Source organism: Stegastes partitus, unplaced genomic scaffold (genome assembly GCF_000690725.1).
Source record: "Stegastes partitus isolate 25-593 unplaced genomic scaffold, Stegastes_partitus-1.0.2 Scaffold580, whole genome shotgun sequence".
Classification (NCBI taxonomy): domain Eukaryota; kingdom Metazoa; phylum Chordata; class Actinopteri; family Pomacentridae; genus Stegastes; species Stegastes partitus.
Window position 1 is genome coordinate 225,483 of NW_007578311.1, and position 23,876 is coordinate 249,358.

A 23,876-nucleotide genomic window follows, 5' to 3' on the forward strand; every position below is an offset into this window, starting at 1 on the left:
GACGGACCAGACAGCCTGGTCAGAGGAAACGGCTTCATGAGAACAGAGGAGAACATCAGGAGGTCTGCAGGAACACTGCTCCTTGGGCAGCTTTGGAGCTTCAACAAGACAATGATGGGAAACATGCAGGAGATGTTGGAGTGGCCCAGACAGAAACCAGACCCGAATCCATCCAGAACCTTTGGAGGAGCTAAAGAGCAGAGTGATGGAGAGGAAGCCCTCAAGCTACAAGAGCTGCAGATGGACACTTGGAGGAATAAAATCCCAGAGGAGACATAAAGAAACACTGATAGACAGTTGAAATAGTAGCAATTATAATTAACATCTCAAACATAATGTCTTACTGCGTTTGGCCCCTGGATTTTTGAGTGTAATTTGTCCAATAAAAGCTCAGTATAAATCTAAAGTTTGTATGACTATGACTGCTTTAGGGCTTAACATGTATGTAACATGTATGCTCTACATGCTATCTTCCACCTGTGTGTGTCAATCAACCTGTGAAGGGAAGCAAAGCGACGTCGAGCTGCTATTGGTGGATTCCGATGACAGGGGAGGCGGGACTTGAGCTTAGGCGGCCTGTGATTGGACGAGACGCGTGTGCATCAAGAAGTTCAGGAGGCAAGTTTCTCAAGTTGGATGTGGAGAGTCAGTGAGAAGTGGCAGCTGTATCTGTGACACACTGAGGAAAAGTGACCGAGCACGGTAAGAACTGGCTCAGTTTTTTTTTTAACCAACAGGTGTTTTGTCTCATTTGAAATTAACGTCGTTTGTTCCTGTTGTTTGTTTTGTGGTTTCACTGCGTCGCTCGTGTCGCTTTTCCTGGTTGCTCGGCTAAAGTGGGAAAGTGAGTTTTTTAAAGCTAATATTGACACTTTTCATGCTGCATTTAACCATTTTTTAACCAAGTCTGGCCTTCAACTCGGGTAATAAAGTGATATTTGTCAGTTGAAGTGGGTGTTGAGGTGTATTTTTTAATCCCTGTGACATTTCCTACTTGCAGTCTGAGCTAACCTCTGCATGATAACAACACTGGACTCCTGTTTCTGATGCTGTGAGAGTCTGGCAGCTCTCACACCAACACTGGGACGTCCTGCAGTTTGTTCCCTTGACCTTTTTTGGTCAGTTTTTTCCCCTACGAGATGTTGTTATGAATCTGGACCTGCTTCCTTTCTTTCCCCACCCCTCCACGTGTTTGTCTCATAATGAATCAGAGCTGAAGGATCTGCAGAAAGCTTGGAGCTTCAGAGGTTAATGTTGCTCGTAAATATCAGCAAATAAAAACCCAAGTGAAGCTGATTTCTCTCTGTTTGAAAGCCTGCCGGGCTCGTGGTGCATGCAAAGCAATCCCTTTTTAAAACTGTCCTTAGAACACATTGCTGCCTCTGTTGTGCTCCCCATGGCCATCTTCTTCTCTAGTCAATCTCATGGTGGCTATATTTAGCCGGCATCTATTTAAGCCATTCCACTATATGCTCCACAATGCTCCTCGGGCCCTAGGCTAGATTCAGCAGACTCCTCTTGGGAGGCACTCGATTAGGAGACCTAAATTGCGAGAGCTGGGAGAGAATTGAATTTGGGGAGTGAAGTGTGTCATTACCCAGACAATGTGGTATTAACTTGAGTGCGTTTATAGAACAAAGCCGGACTACACATAATCACTTATGCATTACTGTTTGAAAGGGGAAAGCTTTGAAGAAATGTAATACCTGACACTTGACATGACCGACAAATGTGTGAATCTCTAACACACTCCTCCTATGCACCGTATATATCTTGTGCAGTTTGCCAGAGCACTAACTCTTAAAAGCGGACAGCCCGTTTTGCTATCTCCAGAATAGTGCCTGCCTTAGTTACCCGAGTCTCTGCCAAAACATCCCTCAGCTAGTCAAAAGCCAGGGTGACCGAAAAGGCCCACAGCACACACAAACTACTAATGAAGATCTGAATGAACCGGCACAATCGGGACTTCCTGCCCACATGCACCCGTACGACACGTTCATAACGTGTTACAGTAGGTCCTTTTAGTGGCAGAATGGGTGAGGCTGAATAGCAGAGGCATGTATGCAAATCCTGTGCATGTGTAAACAGAGGATGTACATTTGTCTGAGCTGCAGCGCTCGTAATTGTGAGCTAGTGGCACCTTGTTTGCTGCCTCTTCAGCAAAGTGGGTTAGCAACAAAACGCCTTTCCTACTCGGCCAACTTGAATCCCCCCAAGAAGTTTCTGGGTTTCTTTTTGCTCCTGTTGGCTTTTTGCTCACTGTGGGCTCAGTTTTTACTTCAATATGAAGTCCTGTACTTCTTTGGTAACAGAACAACCATGACTAGAAGGAGAGAGAACTCAGAAATGTGCTACTTATTGTATAGGAAATGAAAACCTAGAAGTAGCATCTCCAACGTTTTTACTCTGCACATTTACTCTAGAAGGATATCTCACCATGCTGGATGTGTCGTCCAACAACTGGCTCCTCTGCTCACTGTTTCTGAGCCATGCCGCATTTATTTTATTCATCCAGTAGGTTTGATTTTCCTCTCAGCCTCACATTTCACCCAAAAACTCCCTGACTTCTTTCCATGTGACTGTTGGTCACAGCTGTGACTTTTTTAGTTGTGCTATTGAATTTTTATTAGTTTTTTAAAATTGAAAAAATAAAAGAATATGGTGCAGACTAGGTCAGAATAATATGCACCATTATTATGTTTGGCAGATATTGCAATATGAGAATTTTTCATTTCTTTTCAGGTGGAAAAAGAAAAAATATTATGTGATGAAAGTATTGTATTTGCTGGTAGCTTGTCAGATATCGCGATAATTTTTCAACCGAAAAAATTGATTGAAAAAGTTTGTGACTTTTGCTGCAGTCTGTAGTCACTTTGAGATCATAATTTATGACTTGTTGAGCCATGCTGCACTGATTTAATGATCAGGTAGGTTTTATCTCTCCTCTCTGCTTTGTTTAAATACATCCTGCAGTTTGGACTAGTACATTTGCCTACATTTTTGACATGTGACTCTTTGTCACTATTAGAGTAACTAACTGTGTCGTAGTTGCGCAGAGGTCTGTAGAATTATTTGTTTTTTACAGATTCTTGAACTGCGATCTGTCTATTTTTGGCTAATTTTTTCAAATGACACGTGTAGAATCAAGAGATTTTGACGAAAACAGAGATGTTAAGTTTAGATCTGAACACATGAATAGTTCAGTGACCGCTGGAAAGTAAAAATATCTGATGACTCTTCTCCGTTTTTACAGTTTCTGGCTCATAAATGCAGTAATTTGGTGTTTTAAAAAAAAAAAAAATAGATAACATGCCTTTCAAACCCAACAGCAGGTTTTGGGGTTCAGAGTTAAAATTTAAGATTCCTGTTGTTGGAAAATCATCCACAGCTTCCTCAGTCCCGTTTGATTCTTCATGTAATTTGTCCTGTGTGTCGTTCTTGTGTTGCAGGAGACAGGCAAAGCCTCTAGGGGGCCATGTCTGGTGGCAGCAGCGCTAACAACAGCTGGACCATCCTCACTTCTGAGGTATCGTCACTCCGCAAAGAGCACGCGTGGAGTCACTGTGCATGACCTCGATGGAAATACATTATTATTTTTAATAAGAAAACTCCCCAGTTGTCCCAGTAGATTCTCTTCTGGGTCACCTGAATATGGCTTCTTTAACGAGTCTTTCCTTATTTGTTCTGGTTTAACTGGTATTCAGAAAGGCAAACTAGCGCCGGAGGCAGTAGCCTGGAGGGGTAATGCACATTTACCGCCTTGTTCGGTGGCGTTTTAGCAGCAGACGTTGTTAAAGAGGAGAATAATCAGGCTTTATATAGAAATAGTCTGTATGTTCAGGTTAGCTGACAGTGCTCCAGCAGTGATATCTAAATAATAATGAGGTTGTCATCGAGAAATGGCACCAGATTATAAAGGAATTATGAAGAAAGTGTCATTTTAATTTTCACTTATTGGTTCCTTTATATGTTTTACTCAAGCTACTTCACCAACAGACCATTTTTAACCCTTAATGTACATCTGCTGCTCTCTATCTGCGCCGTCACACGAGTCGAATGCCTGCGTGACTTCCCGTTTGCGAGCGTTTGTCTTGATAAATCGTGAGTCAACAGCTGAGTCAGCTGAGCGGCAGCAACAGCCGAGTGGCTCGATGAACAGGTGAACGCCACCCACTGTGCAACTGTCTCACAACACCCGATTAGTTTAGCAGATGCTGCTACAAAACCAGAACAGGATTGGACATCTGCCATTGTTACGGTGAAGCACCTGAAGTAAACACGATAATATAAACCGATTAAAGTTGTCTCCACGGTTACAGTTACTTAATGTGGCTCTGGGTTTCTGCAGGAAGGAGTTCTACTAACATGATATTAACAGGGATTCTTTATTTCTCTTCTATGACAAACACAAATTTCCAGTATCTATTCTGCATATCGATGCTCTTTGCAGCCGACTAGCTTTTCTGTCCTTATAGCCAAACCTCACTGGTTGAAAACATATTAATTCATATGATTATTATAATTTGTTTACCTTGACAGACAGACGTTGGCAGTGGTGGAGAGAATACTCGGATCCTTTACTGAGGAAAAGTGCTAACACCACACTGTAGAAAGCCTGTATTGGAAATGTTACCTGAAGTATTATCAGGAAAATGTACTATGACATTAAAAGTATAACTACTCAATGCAGAAAATGTCCTCTTGTAGCTCACATGTTAATATAAAAGCAGGATTTTATTGTTGCCTAAACTCAAAAAATCAGGAATCTTCAAAAAACTAGAATTGCAAAATCAGAACTGTTCTGATACCCGGCTGTATTATTCTGACTGTCTGCTGTTTGTCTGTTATGTTTTTTTCTTCTCAGGAAACTGCTGCTGAAACCCTGAGGCCTTTGGCAGAAGGGACGGAGCACCATGAAGGAAGCCAAGCATCTGCAGCAGGTGTCCTCACTGTTCATTTATTCCATTTTTAGATTATTAGATATTAGATATATGCAAGTGCATTTGCATCATACGTCTGCCTGCGTTGTGAGTCTATCAATACAGTTTACAAATTAGCATTTAATAGCTCACTTTTCTATCTGGAATTAAAATTACAGATATCAACAGTGTCTTTGCAACTAATTAGAATGTTTATGGTGTTTGTTACGTCATTCTGACCAGTCAAAACAACAAAAATATCTTTAATTCAGAAATACTAATACAAATAGCTTGAATGTCATTGTGACATTAGTCTAAGTTGTTGTGCAAGGCTTCCCATTGGATATTACATTTGAACAGTGTTGACAGAAGTAATATGAAGCTGGCGTCATGGATGAGATTGTTTAAAAGAAAATGCGCTGAAATCGAGCGAGGAGTTTGTAGAGATCTGAGACTTGTACTCTAGATTCACACTGTATTGCAATTTTTAAAAAAAACCTCCAGACACTCTTTAGAACCTGTGACAAAATCTGGATGTTGTCAGAACACTGATCTCTTATTCTGGAATATTTATTAGTTAAAAATGTGAACTTTACCCAGCTCCAGTGCATTTTTTTGCTTGTTTTTTTTTTTTTAAAAAAAGCTTGAACCTCACCTCTTGTTTCCACTCTTTGTAGCAGAAGTTCAGATAACTGCAACGCCATTTTGCAAAACTTAAATTCAGTTTTTACTAGCAATACTTCCAGTTCAGTGTCTCTACAGTGTCATTTTTACTAGTTCACATTTACATTGTAAATCTGCAGCTGAGTTGTAGAAATCTGTAATGAGAAACACATGAATGAGAAAAACAAGTGATGTTATTGATCTGGAAGAAATCTGAAATGTTCTGTTTTATTGGGAAGAATTAAATTAAATTAAATTAAAGGTATCTGCAGTACATATCCAGCCTAAATACTGACTGCTCACTCTGCTTTCCATTGTATATTACAGTAAAATGAAGTTATCATGTAGTAGACTGACCTGGTCAGGAGAAGAACGCCAAGCTCAGAGTCCAACTTGGCTTTTTTTTTTTCTAAGTGTCTTCCCTTCATTTTGAGAGTTGCTTTGCAGTGCGGGCAGACGTTGCTGAGGCTGGAATAGCAGCTTTTCAGCCTTTCCACCATTTAAAGGGACGTACATCTGCATCAGGAACATCGTCTCTCTGAAAGCGCCCGTGATTTACTAAAGTCTGAGAGCAGAGCCGAGAGTGGTTGAGGAAGTCTGGTTTCAATACGCTGAAACGTTGCTATTGAATTTTTGCTAAATGGAGCCAGTAATATGAATGCCCCAGCTTTAATTTTACAGGAAAACCCATTTTCTAACGCACAAATTTAGTCAAATTTTTTATTTAATTTCTTACTTTTCACCTTTTTACATTCAAATAACTGTAGGAGTGAAACTAAACAAAGCACATCGGTGGTGTTCATCATTCACAGGCTTGACAGGCTGCTCTAAACTGCTTCCTTTCTCTGTTTGATGGTCCAGGTTCTGGGGAGAACAACCCGCCTGCGAATGCTGCAGAACCTGCAGAAGGCCTCCCGGTGCAGGACCACACAGTAAGAAGTCGTGTTCTGTTATCTAACAGCATTACTTATCACACACCTGAGCTGATCGTGTAGCTGTGGTTGGCCCCTGAAAGCATTCTGCTGTCTTTTATTTTAGAACTGTTCCATGCTTTTAAGGATCACTCACTTCTGAATTGCCCGATGATGTGTATTAGGACTATTTATACCACATTCAAGAGGAATGCTTGGTTCTGATTGCACTGACTGGCCTCGCAGCTCTGACGTTGGCTTTCTAACTCGGTGCTCGTGTTTGGAAAGTGATTCATTTGAGGTGTACTTAGCTTGAAATAATGCCAACGCAATGCTTGGGTTGAACCCTCTGAACTCTGAGCAGTTTTTGGATGTTTTTTTGTGCTCCTGTCACATTTTTACTCACTGTGGCCTCGTTTTTTACTGCAATATAAAGTCCTCAATTGAAGCAGGACAACCATGAGGAAGGAGGGAGAACGCAGAAATGTCTTTGGTGCAGGATGACATAGTTGAAATGCCAAAAAAAAAAAAAAGTAAAATCAAAAGTTGAATTTCTTGATTTATTTTACAACCATTGAAGAAACCTGGAATTACTTTTTGCACATGTGCTACCAACACCGATACCAGTCAGTCATGATGGCTCAGTTGTGCTGCAGATTTATTTTAGTTTTAGTTTTTCACTGAATCTGGTGCAAACTGGGGTTGAACAATGTGCTAAAATAATAATTATGCTGCAAATATTTTGCCAGTTGTTGTGACATGAGTGATGAATTTAGTAGAAATGGTAACTTTTAAATTTATTTTCTAATTAAAAATAATAATGTGATTTTTGCTGCTTTCTGTATCAGACAAGCATGTTATCTTACGTCTTGAGAATCTGATTTATAGCTGGGCGATCTATAGAACTACAATGGTATGTTTGTCATGATTTTATCTTTTATCAACAAAAACACCTGCAGCTTCTGTGATTTAGAAGTTGCACTTTTCCATATTGCAACTTTGATCATATTTGAAATGTCTAAGAACTGACTGAACAGCTTATTTGTAGGGATTTTTAAGCAAAACATGTAGAATAACTTGTTTTTAATTAAATATGATTTTGTGCTTGGATTTGTTCAGTTAAAAATCTGACAATTCTCAAGATTTAAACATTTTCTGGCCAAAAAATGGTAGAATTTTGGTGTTTTTTTTGTTTTTTTTTTGTTTATTAAAGATGACATCCTGGCACAGAACAAGACACAGATTTGTTTTTTTTTTTCTTGCAAAGACTATATAGAAAGTCAGTGCACATCACGCACAAATATGTGTTTACTATTACTGTAGCTCTTCCTGATTTATGCTTGAATATTACAATGCATCACACAAAAATATATACGGTGCCTGACGGTGTAATCCCCTTTTTGTAATGACCTGGTTGTTCTGTCCAGGTATCGGAGGTGAAACCAGCAGAGCTCAGCGAGGCCTCTGTGCCTGCCACTGTCCCCGATACCTTCGTTCCTTCCACTTTGGAGGCCTCCGGCAGCTCGATCCACAGCAGCGATGACGTCGGCCAGACGGACGGCTCGCCCGAGGGCCCGGCACTGCTCAGCCCCGACCCCGATTCGTCCTCCGACTCCTACACCTGCATCCCTTCCTCCCCAGACGAGCCTCCGGCCTTGCTGCTGAGCGCCGACACCATCGGAACTGCAGAGTTTGCACCGGTCGAAGAGGAGCTTGCTCAGGAGGAAACGCTGCATCACCTGAACGGGGAGGAGCTTCAGCAGGAAGGGGAGGAGTCACAGCTTCTGACGACTGACTTGGGAACACAGGCAGGTATGAACATGAGGAACTAGTCGGGTTGTTTTTCTATAAAAACTTTAATAATTGTCACCATATACATGGAAAAGCTCTTCACCATCATCACCAGCATGCCTGTATCCTTTCTTTTCTGCCACATGTGCCATTTGTGTTTGAAGTGTACTTGGTGGACCAGCTGGTTCTGGACTTGTTCTGTATCTGGGCCAGGAGGAGAGGCTGTGGTTGGTATGAGGCAGGGAGCATGATGTGACGGAGGAACTTTAAAGTTGCATGACACCCTGCAGAAATAAATTGGCTGCAGAGGGACCTCTAAAGTTTTTTTTTTGGTTGTTTTATTTTTTATTTTTTTGCAGTGTTGTGCTTTTGGTCTGCAGCTCTCTGTGTCGCTACGGCATCAAAAGATTAGTTTTCTTTTGCTCTGTTCTGCATTTCTTTCATGCACTTTGTAACTAGAGTTCAGCATCAGCGAGTTTTTTTTTTCCCTGCTCATTTCTATATTCCCATTGCCTCTCTGTAATAAATTGAGACGCGAGCAGTTTGGAAACTTTAAACGTTGTTGTTTCAGGGGACCAGAAGTTCAAAAAATGAAGAATTTATTAAAGATTTAAGCCAGATTAAAGGCAAATAAAGAATGGCAATGCAGCAAATTACCCGGCGTACTATGCACGGCAGAGCCAAGAAAGAAGCAAGTCTCGCCTCCCTTGAGAAGCTTTGTCAGACCAGTTACAGAGCCCAAAGCTGCAGCGTTATCTAACATCGGCTGTGGAAGTGCCAGAACGAGTTTGTGCCCAATAATATGCAACTACTTTTGTTTTTTAAATATTAATAAAGCTGTCAGAAAACTGTCTAATGAGTAAATGTTTTCACAGCTTATGTCCTGGGGGGAGGGTTCCCATAAAATAAATGAAACCTGTAAATTTAATACTTGCCAATATGTACTTAAACAACCACCTTTCATCCCTTTTCGCCACTTCAGACTCCCCTCCGGATGCAGAGGCGGGTGAGGAGAGGACAGGGAAGGCGGGGGAGGAGGGAGAGCCGGAGGTGAGGAGGAGAAGGTCTCTCCTGGCGGCTCTGGAGAGGATCGGAAGGAGAGAGGAAGAGGAGGAGGACGAAGACTTTCAGGTGCCACAGCGGGAGGAAGACAGCGGTTTCTCTGTGAACAAGTGCATCCTGGGTGCCGTGATCCTGCTGGGCCTCGGCACCATCTTTTTCTCAGGTGGGCATCACGAACTCAGCTGGCATATGACCTTTTTAAGAAGCTAAACATCCTATTTTGTTGGGCTGTTGCTGTTTTAAAGGTTAATTGAGTTTAATTTTAACCCTCTGAACCCCAAAATCCACCAATTAGAAGAAGAATCAAAGTGCTGTACTGTAAAATATTAGTAGTAATAGTTGGATTTTCAACTTTTCATCAGAAAAAATAACCAAATCTAAGCTTAAAATTGGGATATTTTGTTAAAATTACTGTCTTCTTTACATCAGGTTTAAGAAAATAGGCCAAAAATAAACCATTTGCACGAAAACACAATAAGTCCTGCGCTCCTCAGTGCAACCGGGAAGCCACGTTTGACTCGGCTGCAACCAACAATCACCAAAATTACACTATTTACCAAAGCTAGAACCTATAAAAACAAAACAAAATACAATTGGATTCTCAACTTTTTGACTGTCTTTGATCGTATCATGTGTGATGTGCAGTTCAGTTAGAAAAAAGCACCCAAAATCGGACCTTAAAATTGTGAAATTGAATGAAAATCAATTGTCTCTTTTCGAACTTCTCCCAATTTTAAACATTGCATGATGCAGGTTCTGTGGAAAAAACAACAAATTTCGTCCACACAATGATAATTTAGTAAATATTCGGCTGAGCTGCAGGCTGTGTGCAGAGCAGACAAGACTCAAGTATGGAAACTATTCAGAGAGACCTATTGATCAGTAAAATAAATACAGCATGAGGGGAAAAAGGTTGTAAAAATGTAAATAAAACAGATATCTACAGCATATGGAGCCTTCATTTTTGTCCTGTAATGGTGTAAACTTGGAAAAATTGTAAAGAAATGTCAAAGCGATTCAGTTTAATTTAGTCTTGTTGTGATTTATCACAATCTAATTTTATTAAACTGTGCAAAGAACATTTTTTACTTCTCCTTACATGTAGAAATGGTTGTGCCGTTTCAATAGAGGTGCAAGATTTTAAATTGCAGTGAACAATGAGCCCACAGTGAAGAAAAATGTGCAAAAGAAATAGTTTGGCTAAACATGTTAAAGTGAGGTTAGATGGCGATGAAGGCGCTCTGAGACTGAGGTGTGTTGTCACCTGCAGGTGTTTTCATGGACCTCAATGAAGGTAGGTTGGTTCTGTGTGTTCTTGTGTACATGTGTGTGTGTGTGTTTTGGCCACAGCATGTGTTTCTATGTGAGTCTGCATGCAGAGAAAACACTTTGCACCTGATACTGTTAGAAAAGCTCTCCACGCTTTTAAAGGTGCGTAAGTGGGTGAAAGAGGGAGAAAGTGACGTACGCAGTGTTGCCTGTCCAAAGAAAACCTTGTGTCACATCACCTCTGGGTAGAATCTGAAGAAAGCGAGTTTTAAAAGCAGTAAAAACAAGAGATAAGGTAAAGGTTAAACAGGGGTTACAAGGTTTTCAACCAGCAGCTCATATAATGCCCCGAAACTGTCCGTGAAGGTTTGGTTTGTAATGCATTTACATACAGCTTAGTACCATTGTAGCCAAACTAAATATTGATTTTTTTTTTTGGCTTGAAACCACATAAACAAATGACAAAAGACAGTAAACACTGTATTAGAGATTTTAATGATGAATTTTTGCTCCAAAAATGCCATGACAAAAACAATAACACCTCCTGAAATTGTTGACAATTCTAGAGAAAGTGCAGCCTCTGTCGCTTTCTAAATGGTCCTGGTAATTTCTGCCATGTCGTAGAGGCTTCTAATACACTATAAACCAAGAACAGCTAATGCAGTAGTTCTGTGGTCAGTTCTAGTTAAGCGCAAGTAATGGATAAAGTAAATACCATCATGAGAAAATAGGAAAAACTTGTTCTTGGGCAGCACTGGAGCTTCCCACAAGTGACCTTCTACAAGATAAAGATCATAGATGGATGGATTAACGCATCAAACACCATATTTTATTGTCTTTTGTCGCTTGTTTATGTCATTTCCAGCCAGAAAATCAAATAAAACTTCTCTATAAATCCAAATGTTGCATGGAGCTGAACCGTAGCATGACTGCCTTTTTTACCTACGCTACATTTTGTTGTGAAATCCTCCCATGTGCGGCACTATATGAACATGTCCTTTGACGGTGTGCACGTTAATCTTTGCATCACGATTTGCAGAAAGCGACTATGGCCCCACGGAGCTGAAGAATACCGAAGTACCAGGAAAACAGGTCAGTCTGGAGTCTGCTCTCCCCTCCATTCTGTCTTAACTTTTATTCATTATAAATGCCGTTTTTGTGTACCAGTTTTCCAGCTCACTGAGTAGCGCCGCATGAATTTTTAGTGCGTTATGCTTAGCAGGAGACCGCCCACAACACTGGCAGCATTAACCGCTATTGTCTACCAACTCTGGACTTCTGTTCTTTCTCATCTCATAAACAGCTTTTTTTTTTTTTCCTTCCCCCCTCTCGGTGTGGAAAAAGTAATTGCGAGAAGTCACCTAAAATCCTGCCATTGTGTTGTGCAATTTGTTTGACAGGAGTGGCTTAATCCAGAGGCCCCGCCGCCCCCGGGAGACGCTGACAGTTCACAGCTTCTAAATAAGTTAGCCGAAGGGAGCCAGCAGATTTCTGTGCTGCAGGCCCAACTTCAGGTGCGACTCCATTCTGTCTCTCACCTCATCCCTTCCTGTAGATGCAGAAATGTGTGTCGGGCCGAGTGTGTGTGAGAGTTCTGTATTCTCACCGGAGCCTCTTTCTCCTGTTCCTTCTCTTTTAAAACAGGCACAGAAAGAGGAGCTAAAAGTAGCCAAGGGACAGGCAGCGGAGGGAGCGAAGGAGCGGCGGCGCTGGGAGGAGGTGGAGAAGGAAAACAGTAGGTTGAAGACAGAGATGGCATCTCTCCCTGTCCTTCACAAAGACAACGAGAGGATGAAGAAAGAGCTGGAGTCTGTGCCGGCCCTACAGAAAGAACTAGAAACACTGAGATCCACTGTGACTGAGTTAAAACTCTCCTCAGGTACAAAGGGACGAGGCAGAAGGATGATAGATTATAAAAAGCCAGGAAGAGCTCACAATGTTTTTCCTTCTTCTTCTGCTACTCTCATGATTCTTTTTTTTTTTTTTTTTTTGTAGTTTTAATGACTTTATTTCCTATTTTCTGCAGCAGCCGGTCAGGCAGCTTCTGTGAAGGCCGCTACGTCGCCCCCCGCTGGTCAGCCAGAGGACGGCAGGCAAACTAGGAAGCCGTGGGATGACCAGAAGGAGAAGAAGAAGAAAGATCCGAAGAGGGACAAATACGACATGGGCGAGAAGAAAGAGCGGAAGGAAAAATCTGCATTGAAGGACGCAGATAAAAAGGAGAGAAAAGATGCCGGTAAGAAGGAATGGAAGAAGGAAAAGCACGAGCACGGGGTGTTTGAGAAGGACGGCAAGCACAAGAGGCCGAACGACGAGGCGAAGCAGTGGAAGAAAGAGAAGACGAGCAGAGGAGATGAAGGAAAGCCTTGGAAGAATCGGGAAGGGAAGAAAGAGTGGGTAGGAAAGGGTGAGAAAAAAGAGTGGAAGGAGGAGAAGGAGAGGAAGAAGGTGAAGCACGAGAACGAAGGTAAACAGTGGAGGGGAGGGAAGGATCGCGGAGAGAAGGAGTGGAAGGGAGAGAAGGAGTGGAAGAAAGTGAAAGACGGCTTTAAGGAAAGTGGCAAAGAGAAGTGGGAGAGGAAAGAGTGGAAGGAGAAAGGAGAGAGGAAGGAGAAAGGAGAGAGGAAAGAGTGGAAGAAAGACACAGAGTGGAAGGACAAGAACGGCAAAGGGAAGGGCGAGAGGAAACACTGGGAAGGCGGCAAAAACCACGGCAAGGAAAGAACCGCGAAGGACGAGAGGAAGCAGTGGAACGAGCACGAGTGGAGTAAAAAGGAAAAACACGACAAGGAGTGGAAGAGGAAGGACGAGAAGTGGGAAAAGGAGGAGGAGTGGAAGAAGGGGAGGCCGAAAGAGAAGAAGCACAACGGAGAGGGGAAGAAGGAGAAATCAGAAAAAGGCAAAGATAAATTTACAGGTAATCACAAGGACGAGCATCTGTACGGGGAACAAAAGCAGCTTCACACTCACCGCAAACCCTCCCTGGACCAGCCGGAGTACTGGCTGCAGCAGAGGGACCGCCTGCAGCACAGTCCCAAACCGCCGCAGCACTGCGGCTCCTTGGAGAGCTGCGCCGAGGCCGAGCAGCTGCTTCCCGTCCCTCTGCCGGAGTTCGAGGCCATCCTCCAAACGTATCTCGCCAAGGCAGAGGAGGCCGGAGCAGACGAAGCCAAAAGAACGGAGCTGAAGAAGCTGGCGGCGGAGTTCTTCAAGGACGGCTTCTTCGCTCACGACCAGATGAGCTTCCGGGATTTCGTTGAAGACGTGGGAGACATTTTGGAAGACATGGTGGAAGGCGACGAGGAGGACAGCGACGCAGAGGACAGCGCCATAGAGGAGGAAATGGAGGCGTTCGAAAAGGAAGTCATGGAGAAGTTCTCGATGCCGGGAGCCGTGGAGAAAGAGGAGAGGGTCAAAGGTGAGCGGAGGAAGGAGAGCGAACGAGGACGTGGCTGATGAAGTGGTGGAGCTGGAAGGAGTCGGGATGGAGGGAGGTTTACTCAAAGGGAACACTTCTTATTGGACCACAAATGCTTAAAAGTATACGTTTATCAACCTGCCGTCCTGTCTGAAGGGTTGGCTTCTCTTCAACGTGTTGTCCAAGCGATTTAAATTGTAATTTTGTTCCATTGTTTTGGGAGGTTTTTGTATTTCACCTGCACACACACCTTAGTACAAAGGGATATAGAAGGGCTTGTATCTGCATCAGAACATGATGTTATGAGAAAGAACTTGTAAAAACATAGATTCTGATGTTCAGGCCAGACAATATTCTCTAAAACTACTTACACAGCATACAGCAGGAGTGAGTGGACCCCAGTGCAAAAGTTGCATCATTTCAAAGCTCTCATAAATAATAAATAATAATAAAAAACAGAAACTTTACAGAGACAATGTTCAAAATTCAGGCCCCAGAGTAGAATCTCAACTGGTGGCAGCATCATGATATGGGGCTGCATGAGGGCAGAAGGTGTTGATGACATTAATAGATGAATGTCTAAGGATAAACCAGAACACTGGCTGACTAGATGAAGCTGGAAGAAGAGGAATATTCCAGCATGAGAACCATCCAAAGCACAAAATCACTCCCACTGTGAGGCCTGTATTTTCAGTATAATCCATTTTAATTTAGCATAAGAGCAAATCTTCACTGCAGGTGATTATAATTTGGAGTAATTGAAGTGGCACCGCACAGGGCTGCACTCACGTCTGTAGTATGTTGTAGCTTGTTTATATGTAACCGATCACATGCAGCTAATGTCTACATCCACTGGTTATTTACGTTATAGTCTTATTCAGACACTTCTTCACTCTGCACTGTTTACCTATTGGCTGATCGGGCTTACAGTATCTTCATGTTTTAGTTACTTAAGCCTGACTCTTAATGTCGGATTATCTTTGAACGTTGGTTAACAAACCTTTTTTTTTTTTTTTTTTGATATAAAGGACGGCCTCAACATGGACTGCTGGAAAGATAAAGTGAATACTTGACGTGAAGTTAGAGAAGTCCGCGTAGGTCTTGAAGGTTGTACATATCGCATCGTTTGTCTGTTTTAAGAACTCGGCTGTCATTTCAAAAACATATAATTAACTTATTTCCTAGCGGTTGGCATAGGATCGGGTCGGCACATAAGACATCGACATGTTGAGCGTGTATATTTTATTTCAGGTACAGAACTCGTGTTGTGCACTAAAATGTTCTTAATTATTGTTTTGCGACGAATTTGTTTGCGTGGATTAGGTCTGAGCTTGGTTTTCACACGCTGGTGAGTTTATGAAATGTAGCTGACTGAAGCTCCTGTAGAGATTGTTTGTTCAGAGGCGTTATTGTGTGGCAGCGTTAGAGAATTTTCAATGTTAGGAAGTTTGCTGCTGTTGTTGTCATAAGAGCAGAATAATAAATTTAAATGGCTCCCTGTGATGCAATAACTGGACTTTGTCTTCTTTGAACCTGTTCAAACCTGCAAACATCGACTCATCAATGTGATTTCTTTCGGTTTTCATGTTTTGATTCTGGTTAATGGAGCGATTGTGGCATGAATTTTGGTTGAAAATAATAAAAAGTAGTTGCATGCCAACAGATCAGCACAGCAGCAGTGATGTATTTGTTTTGTCTTTAGACCGTGATTTGCCTTTTCCAGGTAATTAATTCTCCTTTTGACCGATTTTATGTGTTACACCTTTTTGTTTTTTCATGCATTAATAATTTTGAAAGCTTTTTAGCAACTTAAAACATGTTTAGTTTGATTTTTTTTTTTCAGTATCCATTATTTTGGTCGTAAATGCTGCACATCAACAGTTTAAAATGCACTTAAAGGTAAAATACTAACAAATATCACTATGAAACTTCCCCAGCGGGTTACCTACATTAAGAAATTGTGTGTTTATAATATGCAATTGGGATATTATCTTGCTAAAAATGTGCTTAAACTTGCACAACAGAAATCTGAACGTTGGTTAAAGTCAGGATCACGAACTAAAGAATAAAAGGTCAAATAAAATATTTTAACACACGACCTTAAGGCCGTTTTATAACGTCAGTGATAGTACAGACATGCAGAGCTTTGCGGATTTTTTTCCTGCTGGTTTGGACTAAATATTCTGAATAATGTGGTTTTTAATTAGCTGTTTGTTGTTGTAGTTGCCGAGCACGAAGCGCGGAGCAACAAACCTGGTTGATGGTTGCAAGAAAAATGAGGGAAGGGTGAGAAAGTGGCTTCATGTTACTGAGTCACAGAGTCTGTCAGTTCAGTCGATGATTGTCTCTGAAGAGGTTAAACATTCAGCTTTGTGTGTGTCATCGTCTGGGTTTGGAGGGATTTCATTAAAAATGTGGGCCAATACTAAACAAATGTAGCCGCTAACACAATCGCACTGTTAAAGTAGGTTAGTGCTGGGTTTCCTCAATACCAGATAGTCAAATATGAGAAAATAAATACAGTGCTACGATTTTTACTTAACTGACTGAACTGTTTTATATGTGTAATGGTTTTATATCGTCCTTTAGCCAATTTAAAAATGTATTTTAGAACTATTATCCTAACAATCCTCCTTTTTTTTTTTTTTAATGTAACTAAAGGTATTGGTAATCTAAGTTGGTTATGTTTCCGTAAAATAATGCAGTTATCTTTTTTGGTTTTATTCTCTATATGTAAGGCTTCTGTGTGGCGGTTTTTATAAATAGTAATTTGTTCTTTTACAACATTTGACTGTAAAACTACTCAAACCAGCAAAAAGAAAGATAAATGCAGTTATTTGAAAGAAAAAATATGTTCATTAGTCAGTTTTTTAAATCAGTTATTTTACTGAATTTACCTGGTTTCTAAAATTACAGAATATAAGAAGTAAAAAAAGAAAAGAACAAAAACTAAACATAGACCAAAACTAAAAATAATGTCCACATCAAAAATCAGTTCTTTTACAATGTGTGATCATAAAATTATTCTGTTTTTACTGCATTTAAACCAGCAAAATATTATTTAAAATAAAATATGAATTATTATTTTGCTGTGATTTAAAAGAAAAATAATGTATATTAGTGATAATAATAAAAACATATAGTAATAATAACAATAATCATAAATTACACTTTACCTGTTAAAAAAAAGTCAAAACATCATAAATCAGTATTTTTTTTACATTAATTTTATTTATTTATTTTACAATGTGTGACTGTATAATGAGATGTTTGTCCATATTTTACATGTGACATTATTCCACCTTTTTAATCTATTTTTTCTTTCATCCTCTCCTGATTTTTAGTTTTTTTTTTCTACAGCTTTTTGTGTTTTATAAGGTGTTACTTTAAGGACCTCTGGGTTTTCACCACTTTTTAAAATATTATTTTTAGCTTAAAATGCTTTTCCTGAGGCCAAATTGCTGGATAAGTGGACGCAGTAAACAACCCAGAAAACTCAAGATGTGTGAATTATGTTGTGAAACAGGGACGAGTCCTCAGGTCCTGTCAGTCACAGCGTATTAATCAGCAGATAACCAGCAGCGCCTCCCCACACAAAGTCCCGACTCTTTAATATCACCTCGTCCTGCTCGTCTTCAGGAGCCGTTTATTCTGCGCTAGTTGCTGCTCTCTGCTTCCTGAATGGTGGCCCAGGGACCCGAGGAGCAGAGCTGCAGACTGCTGCCTCTCCTAGAAGGATGCGAGTGTTTGTGTGGGGATGTTTTGGATGATAAAGGCAGCGTGCTTGTTAGCACTAACTGCCTCCCCGAGATGCCGACTGTGCTCATCCTGTCACAGCTTTGGACTAAATAATACGACTTTTCTGAGGCCGAACCCAAGCGGCTCGTTCTCGAAACTTTCCGCGACGCCGACTGTGTCATTATAGCTGATTTACTGATTCCTTTTTGCTCTCTGCAGCATTCTGCTAATGCTCATGCACAGGAAAGGAGGAAAGTGAGGCCATTTGTGCGCACACAGGGTAATACGCTGAACCCAACTCCAGTCTGTTAGTCTGCAGGCCTCCTGAATGAATCCATAACTTTTACCAGAAACCTGCTACGTGCTGAAGCTGTTGCCTGCAGCTACGTCATGGAGAAACGTGGTTTACACTTTTACCAGATGCAATGATTGATCATCTTTACCAGGAGCAGATAAAAGATGAGGAGGGTTTGAGTTCCCACAACGTCCCAACACCTGAGCTGGTGAGTCTCTCACATCTTTTTGTTTCCAGAATACATCTTAGCTAATTTAGCCATTAATTAATTCACCATTAATCTCTCGTTTCTCTCTCAGCTCATGATGGAGTCTGCTATCGGTGTGCTGGTGTCCCAGTTTAAGGCCTATGCTGGGAGTGATGGTTCCGCCGACACTCTGAGCAGGGATGAGTTTCGCAGGCTGGTCAAAGCCGAGCTGCCGAACTTTGTCAAGGTAAGAATTGTGGGTTTAATACACACAGGTGCTGCTGTTACAGTCTTCATGTACAGAAGCAGGTTGTTGTATCTACTGCAATGGAAATGTTTAGCTAAATACTTTGTGTGTTGGTTCAAAATGGACTAAACCAGGGATCTCCAACTCCAGACATTTCCGTACTGCAACACACCTGATTCACATTAATGGATCTCCAACAGCCTGTTGTCAAATTCTACACTCCATTAATGTGAGTCAGGAGTGTTACAGTACGGAAACACCTAAAACCTGCAGGACAGTAGCTCACGAGGACCGAAGTTGGAGATCCCTGCACTAAACAGTGGTGTGGATCTCACTGGTCGACCCAGATCTGACAGGTGAGCTTCCTTCACTGATGTCCTTAATTCATTTTTCTTTATTTGGAGCTTCCACAAGGTGGCTGCTAGTCTTCCTGGGGTCCAGTCACAAAACGGCATTAAAAATACATCCATTTAAAATCACAGAATATCAGGGAGACGACATTAATTTAATATCAACCCAAAGTTAAGACGAGAAAAGTTTAAAAAAAATCAAAAATTGTCAGAGACTCACAGCACCGACTCAAGAAAATAAAATTCACAAAAAAACAAGTGTTCCAGAACTGCCACAACAAATACATGTGATTCGTTAGTTTGAGACACTGAGACCCCTCTATAAAGAACAGTTCTCATCATGAAGTTTGTTCGTGGACTTGGTGCCACCAGGAGACCAGAAGGCTTACTTGGTGTGTCACTTACCCACGGTAAAAACCACTAACTAGTAGTTTATCACCAGAGAACTGAGGTTTATTTTTCAGGATGACAGAATGCAGAAATAGCAAAAGACTAGATTTTAATTTGTCAGCCGAGATAGTCGATTGTGCGTCTCACACACATTGGCACGGAAAGAACTAAGCTGGCTGCCCTGTTTGGTGCAATCTGAAGCTATTTGAGGTGTTTTTGAGCAGCTCTGGACCTTAATCTGAGCGAATGCAACCACAGAGTGCAAGTGAAAACAGCAGCGTTAGAAAGCTGTTAAAGTTGTGTGTAGCAGCCGCAAAAGCAGAAAGACACAGTTGATGATACTTCAGTTGGCAGAAAAATAGAAAATCGGGTCAGATTAATGCGACTTATTAATATTTAATGCAACAGGAGGTTTAGTTTGTCGCCTCCAGCTGTTTAGGAGTCTTTCCTCTGAGTTTATTCAACACCGGCAGCAGGATCCATACCTTCGTTAATTAATCATAGTCATAGATGATCCCCGTCATGTTAAGCGACACTCTGAACTCTTCTTCACCTCCGACTGCTGAGCTGTCACACGGTCACATTTTCCTGAGTCCTGAATCCTAAAAACAGGATATTACTTTACTCTAAAAAGTCTGATCCGGTCACTAAAGTCTGAATATTTTTCTGACATGTCAAGTTTCTCTATCGGGGAACAAACACTGACATTAAAATTATATAAACTAAATAAAGAAATTAATTAACCTCAATAAATAAATACAGGAATGACTAAATTGGAGAATGAATAAATAGAAAAAAATAAACAGAAAATATAAAATTGGAGAAAAATTAAATATGAAAAAAGAAACAAAAAAATAAGCTGTCAGATAAGTAAATAAATGTATTTTATTTATTTTTAGGTTTTGAGTGTGTGTGTGTTTATTTTTCTATTAATCTACTTCATAATCAAGACTTTTGATTTTACATTTCTCTTTTTAAAAAATTATTATTGTTTAGAATTTTTGTCATTTATTTACTTAATATTTATTTCTCAATATGGCAGTGTTGGTCCTCCATATTACGGGGATTTTTCTGTTATATTTCTGTCATAGAACATAATCTTTCTAATTAATAAAGTAATTACCCAAACACAGCAGCAGGAAGCCTAGAAAACACATTTTATTGAACCATAACTGACTGTAGTTTGACAAGTGATCATCACACGTGGACGACATTTTCAGTTTTGGCATCATAAATAAACTTTGAATTAACTTTTTCCCATCAAATACTGCAGCATGTCTTATCTCTATTTTGAAGGCAGACACCCAGATATCCAAACTGTACCAGTGTCCGTCTGTGCATATTAGATAATTAAGAACATCAACTGCTCTGATTGAGCTGCTCGTGTTTCTATAATTGTTCTCTACTAATCTAAATACGGATTTGGTTTATTCCTCTGGGCTGTCAAACTCCCATTTTTGCCCAAACACTATTAAAAGCACACAAATAAAAACCCTCAGCTGCCGTTTTAGGAGACACAAATCTCCTCCAGCTCCACTGTTACGGCACCATGAGGAGGATGAAGTTTGCTCAGAACATTTTTCCTCACAGCTTTCTGTCCTGCTCAAATAGGAATCATCTGGACGCTTGTGTTTTTCTTGTTCTGTGACCATGTCATTAAGTGTTAGTCATCATTTATTTAAGTGGCCGGTCTCTCCCAGATGTGGTCGTTCTGTACTTTTTGAGCAGAGTGTTCTCCTTCCTGCGGCCTTGAGCGGCTTCATGTCACGGTTAGATGTTTTAAACAATGAGTTTCTCAGGAAGAAAAGAGAGACTCGCTGCCCTTCAGAGAATTCACTCCAGTGCTGCTGTGATTTTTGTCGTTTTGCACTCGCACACTGACACAAACGAGCAGCTCCTGAGGCCTAACAAAGGCTTCAGAGCCGCCTTTCCCCCAGTGTGGAAAATTCCATGTGCTTCTCGGTGCGTGAGCTTCCACCGAGTCCACTAGATGGTGACAGAGCCGCAGACTCTGGTGCCAAAACCACCTCTGCTGATGCTGCATGAATCCAGCGAGCTCGGCCTGCTTGCCAGTGGTGTCAGCTTGCCTCTGCCTCCTCTGCCTCCTCTCCCACACGCCGAACCAATAACACGGAGGCATGAGATCATCCTCAGCAGCCTGTCACTGCTGTTCTCTCAAACATTCCCGTGTCACCCCTTTTGCAGAACGCTGGCGACCCCGCCACCGTCGACCAGCTCATGAGCTCTCTGGACGCCAACAACGATGGGGAGCTGAACTTCCTGGAGTTCTGGCAGCTGATTGGACGTCTCGCAAGCAAGCATGGGGGGTTCAGCCAATAGAGTGTCCTCGGATACCCTGCTGCAGCTGTCAGTGTGCCACACAGTTAGAAAAAAAAGTGGGAAATCAGCCAAATGGAAAACACCCCATAACTGTGTCTGAGCTTTTGTTGTTTTGTTATTTACCAGTTTGAATCCAGTGTGTCTCTTAGCAGCAGAGTCAAACAGTGTCACACAGAGCTGCTGCTGCTGCCTGTGCTCACAGGTCCACAGAGAAAAGTGCAGAATGCATTGTCTGAGACCTGAGAATATGTGTGAGTAAGCAGAATTCCTGGAAAACATCACCTCCCTCCTGGACCAACAGAGGTGTGGCGCCCTCAGAGCCTCATGTGATATGAAAGAAATCATTAAAAAAATCCAAAGTAAAATCATGTCAGTGTGTTCTCTGCTACACAGAGCCTCGTCTGTTGTCTGACTTTTCTTTTTTCTTCTACTTTTCTCACTATCTCTCCATTCTTTGCGCAAGTTTCAGGGTGTGGCTTTGAATGCATCTGTCTGCTGAGAAAGCTTTGAAGACGCGCGCACTGTAACAGGAGCGCGCACTTGTTCTTACATGTTGAGAGAGAAAAAAAAAACTTACAGGAGGGAAAAAGGAAAAAAAAAAAGAAGTGAAACATGCACCTAAACACACTTAAAATATGTAACAACCTGCATGATGAAGATGATTTCTGTTTTCCGTTTGCTGAGAAAAAGTTGCTCAAGCTGCGCCTCTTCCCACATTCCTTCTCTCCGGAGGCACACGCCCTGTGACAAAGACGAAGAGAGAGAGAGAGAGAGAGAGGAAAAAAAGGTTGGCTGGACCGAGAAGTTAAATCACGGAAAAGATATGTGTTGCTGCTTAATCTAGACTGCAGAGGAGGATCAGTGAGGACGCAGGAGCGCAGCCTCTGGAATACTTCAGCCTTTTGTTCGTCTTTCTGAAAGGTGAGTCCTCTGATTATTCGCCACTAGTTTTGTTTTTCTCTCCAGAAAATGATCAGTTTAGCTCATTTTCTGCACCCAGTCATCAATTTTGTATACTTTGTCTCTACTGTCAGTGCCCCCACGGATCGGGTTCTCCTTCTTGGTAATCCAACTCCAATCCCTTTACACTTCCAGAGAAACCGGAGTCTGGACTCACGTTTACTTATTTATTTGCTGTGTGTCAGTGCTGCCTCTGGTCGCTCTACAAATTGTCAGGATTAGTTCGGGCTAAATGTAAATGTGGGACACGGGGCGAACCCCTCGCGTCTCCGTTACGCGCGGCGCACGCACCGGGCGGTTTTTGGCGTTTTGCGCACACGCCGTTATCGCGCCGTTAAACAGCCATAATGTGGTCGCTGTGGCGGCGCTCAGATTCGGCTCTTATGAGTCTGAATTATTCAGTTTATGATAAGACTCCCGGTAGTGAGACTCGACCTGGTGTAGTTAATGACGCGGAGGGGGAAGAGTGACCTGCCCGATGACAGGTAACATGCTCAAGGGGGGGAAGTGCGTCAGTCACACCCAGCGCAAACAACACGGCCCGGGTGGAGCCGATCAGTCACTGGGGTTAATCAATGCTCAGCGCGCACACAGCAGCCGTTTGGAGGAAAAAGCTGCACATATTCCATGTTATTTTTTTATTTTTTTACTCGGTTCGTTGGATCCGGCGCCCTGCTGAAGGGCTGGGTTCGGCTGGATTTACCTGGTTTACCTGTAAACTGGTCGGTACACGTCAGGTCTGACACCAGTTTCAACATCGTGATGCCAGAGTTAGTCACCAGCGTCTGCACAATACCCACTTCATCCTCCGATATTATGAAACGTTAATCCTCAGGAGCCTCCTTAGAGCCCAATTAAACACACTAATGGCACAAATAACAACGACACAAGGCGCACATTGTGTTTTAAAAAAAATACAATATGAGCCTTGTTTAATCTCATTGAAGTTGGAAAGTTATTTTGCAAAAGAAACCTGATCAAAATCTGCTCTAAAATTCCAAGTAGTCTTGAATTCTATATTTCAGAAATAAAAAAATTCCTTCATTCTGAGTTCTATCTGTCCAAGGCCCCAAACTATCCATCTATCATCATTTTGTATTTGACAGACACCTTTCTTCTGGCAGGAAGTGACAAAATATATTGTTTAAGAGATGTTGATGATGAATTTTAACTATTTCAGTTTGTGCTTTTACAAAAAATGTCATGCCTGAATCTATTTATACCATTAAAATTGTTGCCAGTTTGGCGGGAAATGCAGCTTATATGATATTCCAAATGTTCCTGGTGGTTCCTATCATGTCCTACATCGCTCTAATCCACTATAAACTGAGAACAG

General features: G+C 41.6%; 3 protein-coding genes across 6 annotated transcripts in view; all 3 read left to right on the forward strand.

Moving 5' to 3' along the window:
* Positions 1 to 628: 628 nt before the first annotated feature.
* Positions 629 to 15,544, forward strand: pbxip1b (pre-B-cell leukemia homeobox interacting protein 1b). 4 transcript variants are annotated; one of them, XM_008288902.1, is made up of 12 exons: positions 629 to 702; positions 3,450 to 3,526; positions 4,865 to 4,940; positions 6,444 to 6,514; positions 7,921 to 8,305; positions 8,449 to 8,511; positions 9,267 to 9,509; positions 10,617 to 10,640; positions 11,655 to 11,707; positions 12,016 to 12,129; positions 12,260 to 12,494; positions 12,642 to 15,544. In XM_008288902.1, the coding sequence occupies exons 2-12, from the start codon at positions 3,476 to 3,478 to the stop codon at positions 14,069 to 14,071; spliced, it is 2,745 nt and encodes a 914-aa protein (XP_008287124.1). In that variant the 5' UTR covers positions 629 to 702; positions 3,450 to 3,475; the 3' UTR covers positions 14,072 to 15,544. The 4 variants fall into 4 exon arrangements, with proteins under 4 accessions (XP_008287124.1, XP_008287125.1, XP_008287127.1 ...); XM_008288903.1 differs by lacking the exon at positions 8,449 to 8,511; XM_008288905.1 differs by lacking the exon at positions 8,449 to 8,511 and having other exon boundaries at positions 12,260 to 12,350.
* A 2,241-nt stretch (positions 15,545 to 17,785) lies between these two features.
* LOC103362524 (protein S100-P-like) lies at positions 17,786 to 21,945 on the forward strand. Its single transcript, XM_008288901.1, has 3 exons — positions 17,786 to 18,274; positions 18,366 to 18,500; positions 21,446 to 21,945. The coding sequence occupies exons 1-3, from the start codon at positions 18,197 to 18,199 to the stop codon at positions 21,578 to 21,580; spliced, it is 348 nt and encodes a 115-aa protein (XP_008287123.1). The 5' UTR covers positions 17,786 to 18,196; the 3' UTR covers positions 21,581 to 21,945.
* Positions 21,946 to 22,368: 423 nt separating this feature from the next.
* Positions 22,369 to 23,876, forward strand: part of LOC103362523 (protein S100-A13) — an 8,975-nt gene continuing 7,467 nt past the window's right edge. Inside the window, exon 1 of the mRNA XM_008288900.1 lies at positions 22,369 to 22,501. The gene's annotated coding sequence lies outside the window, so the exon portion shown is untranslated. The remainder of the gene's footprint in view (positions 22,502 to 23,876) is intronic.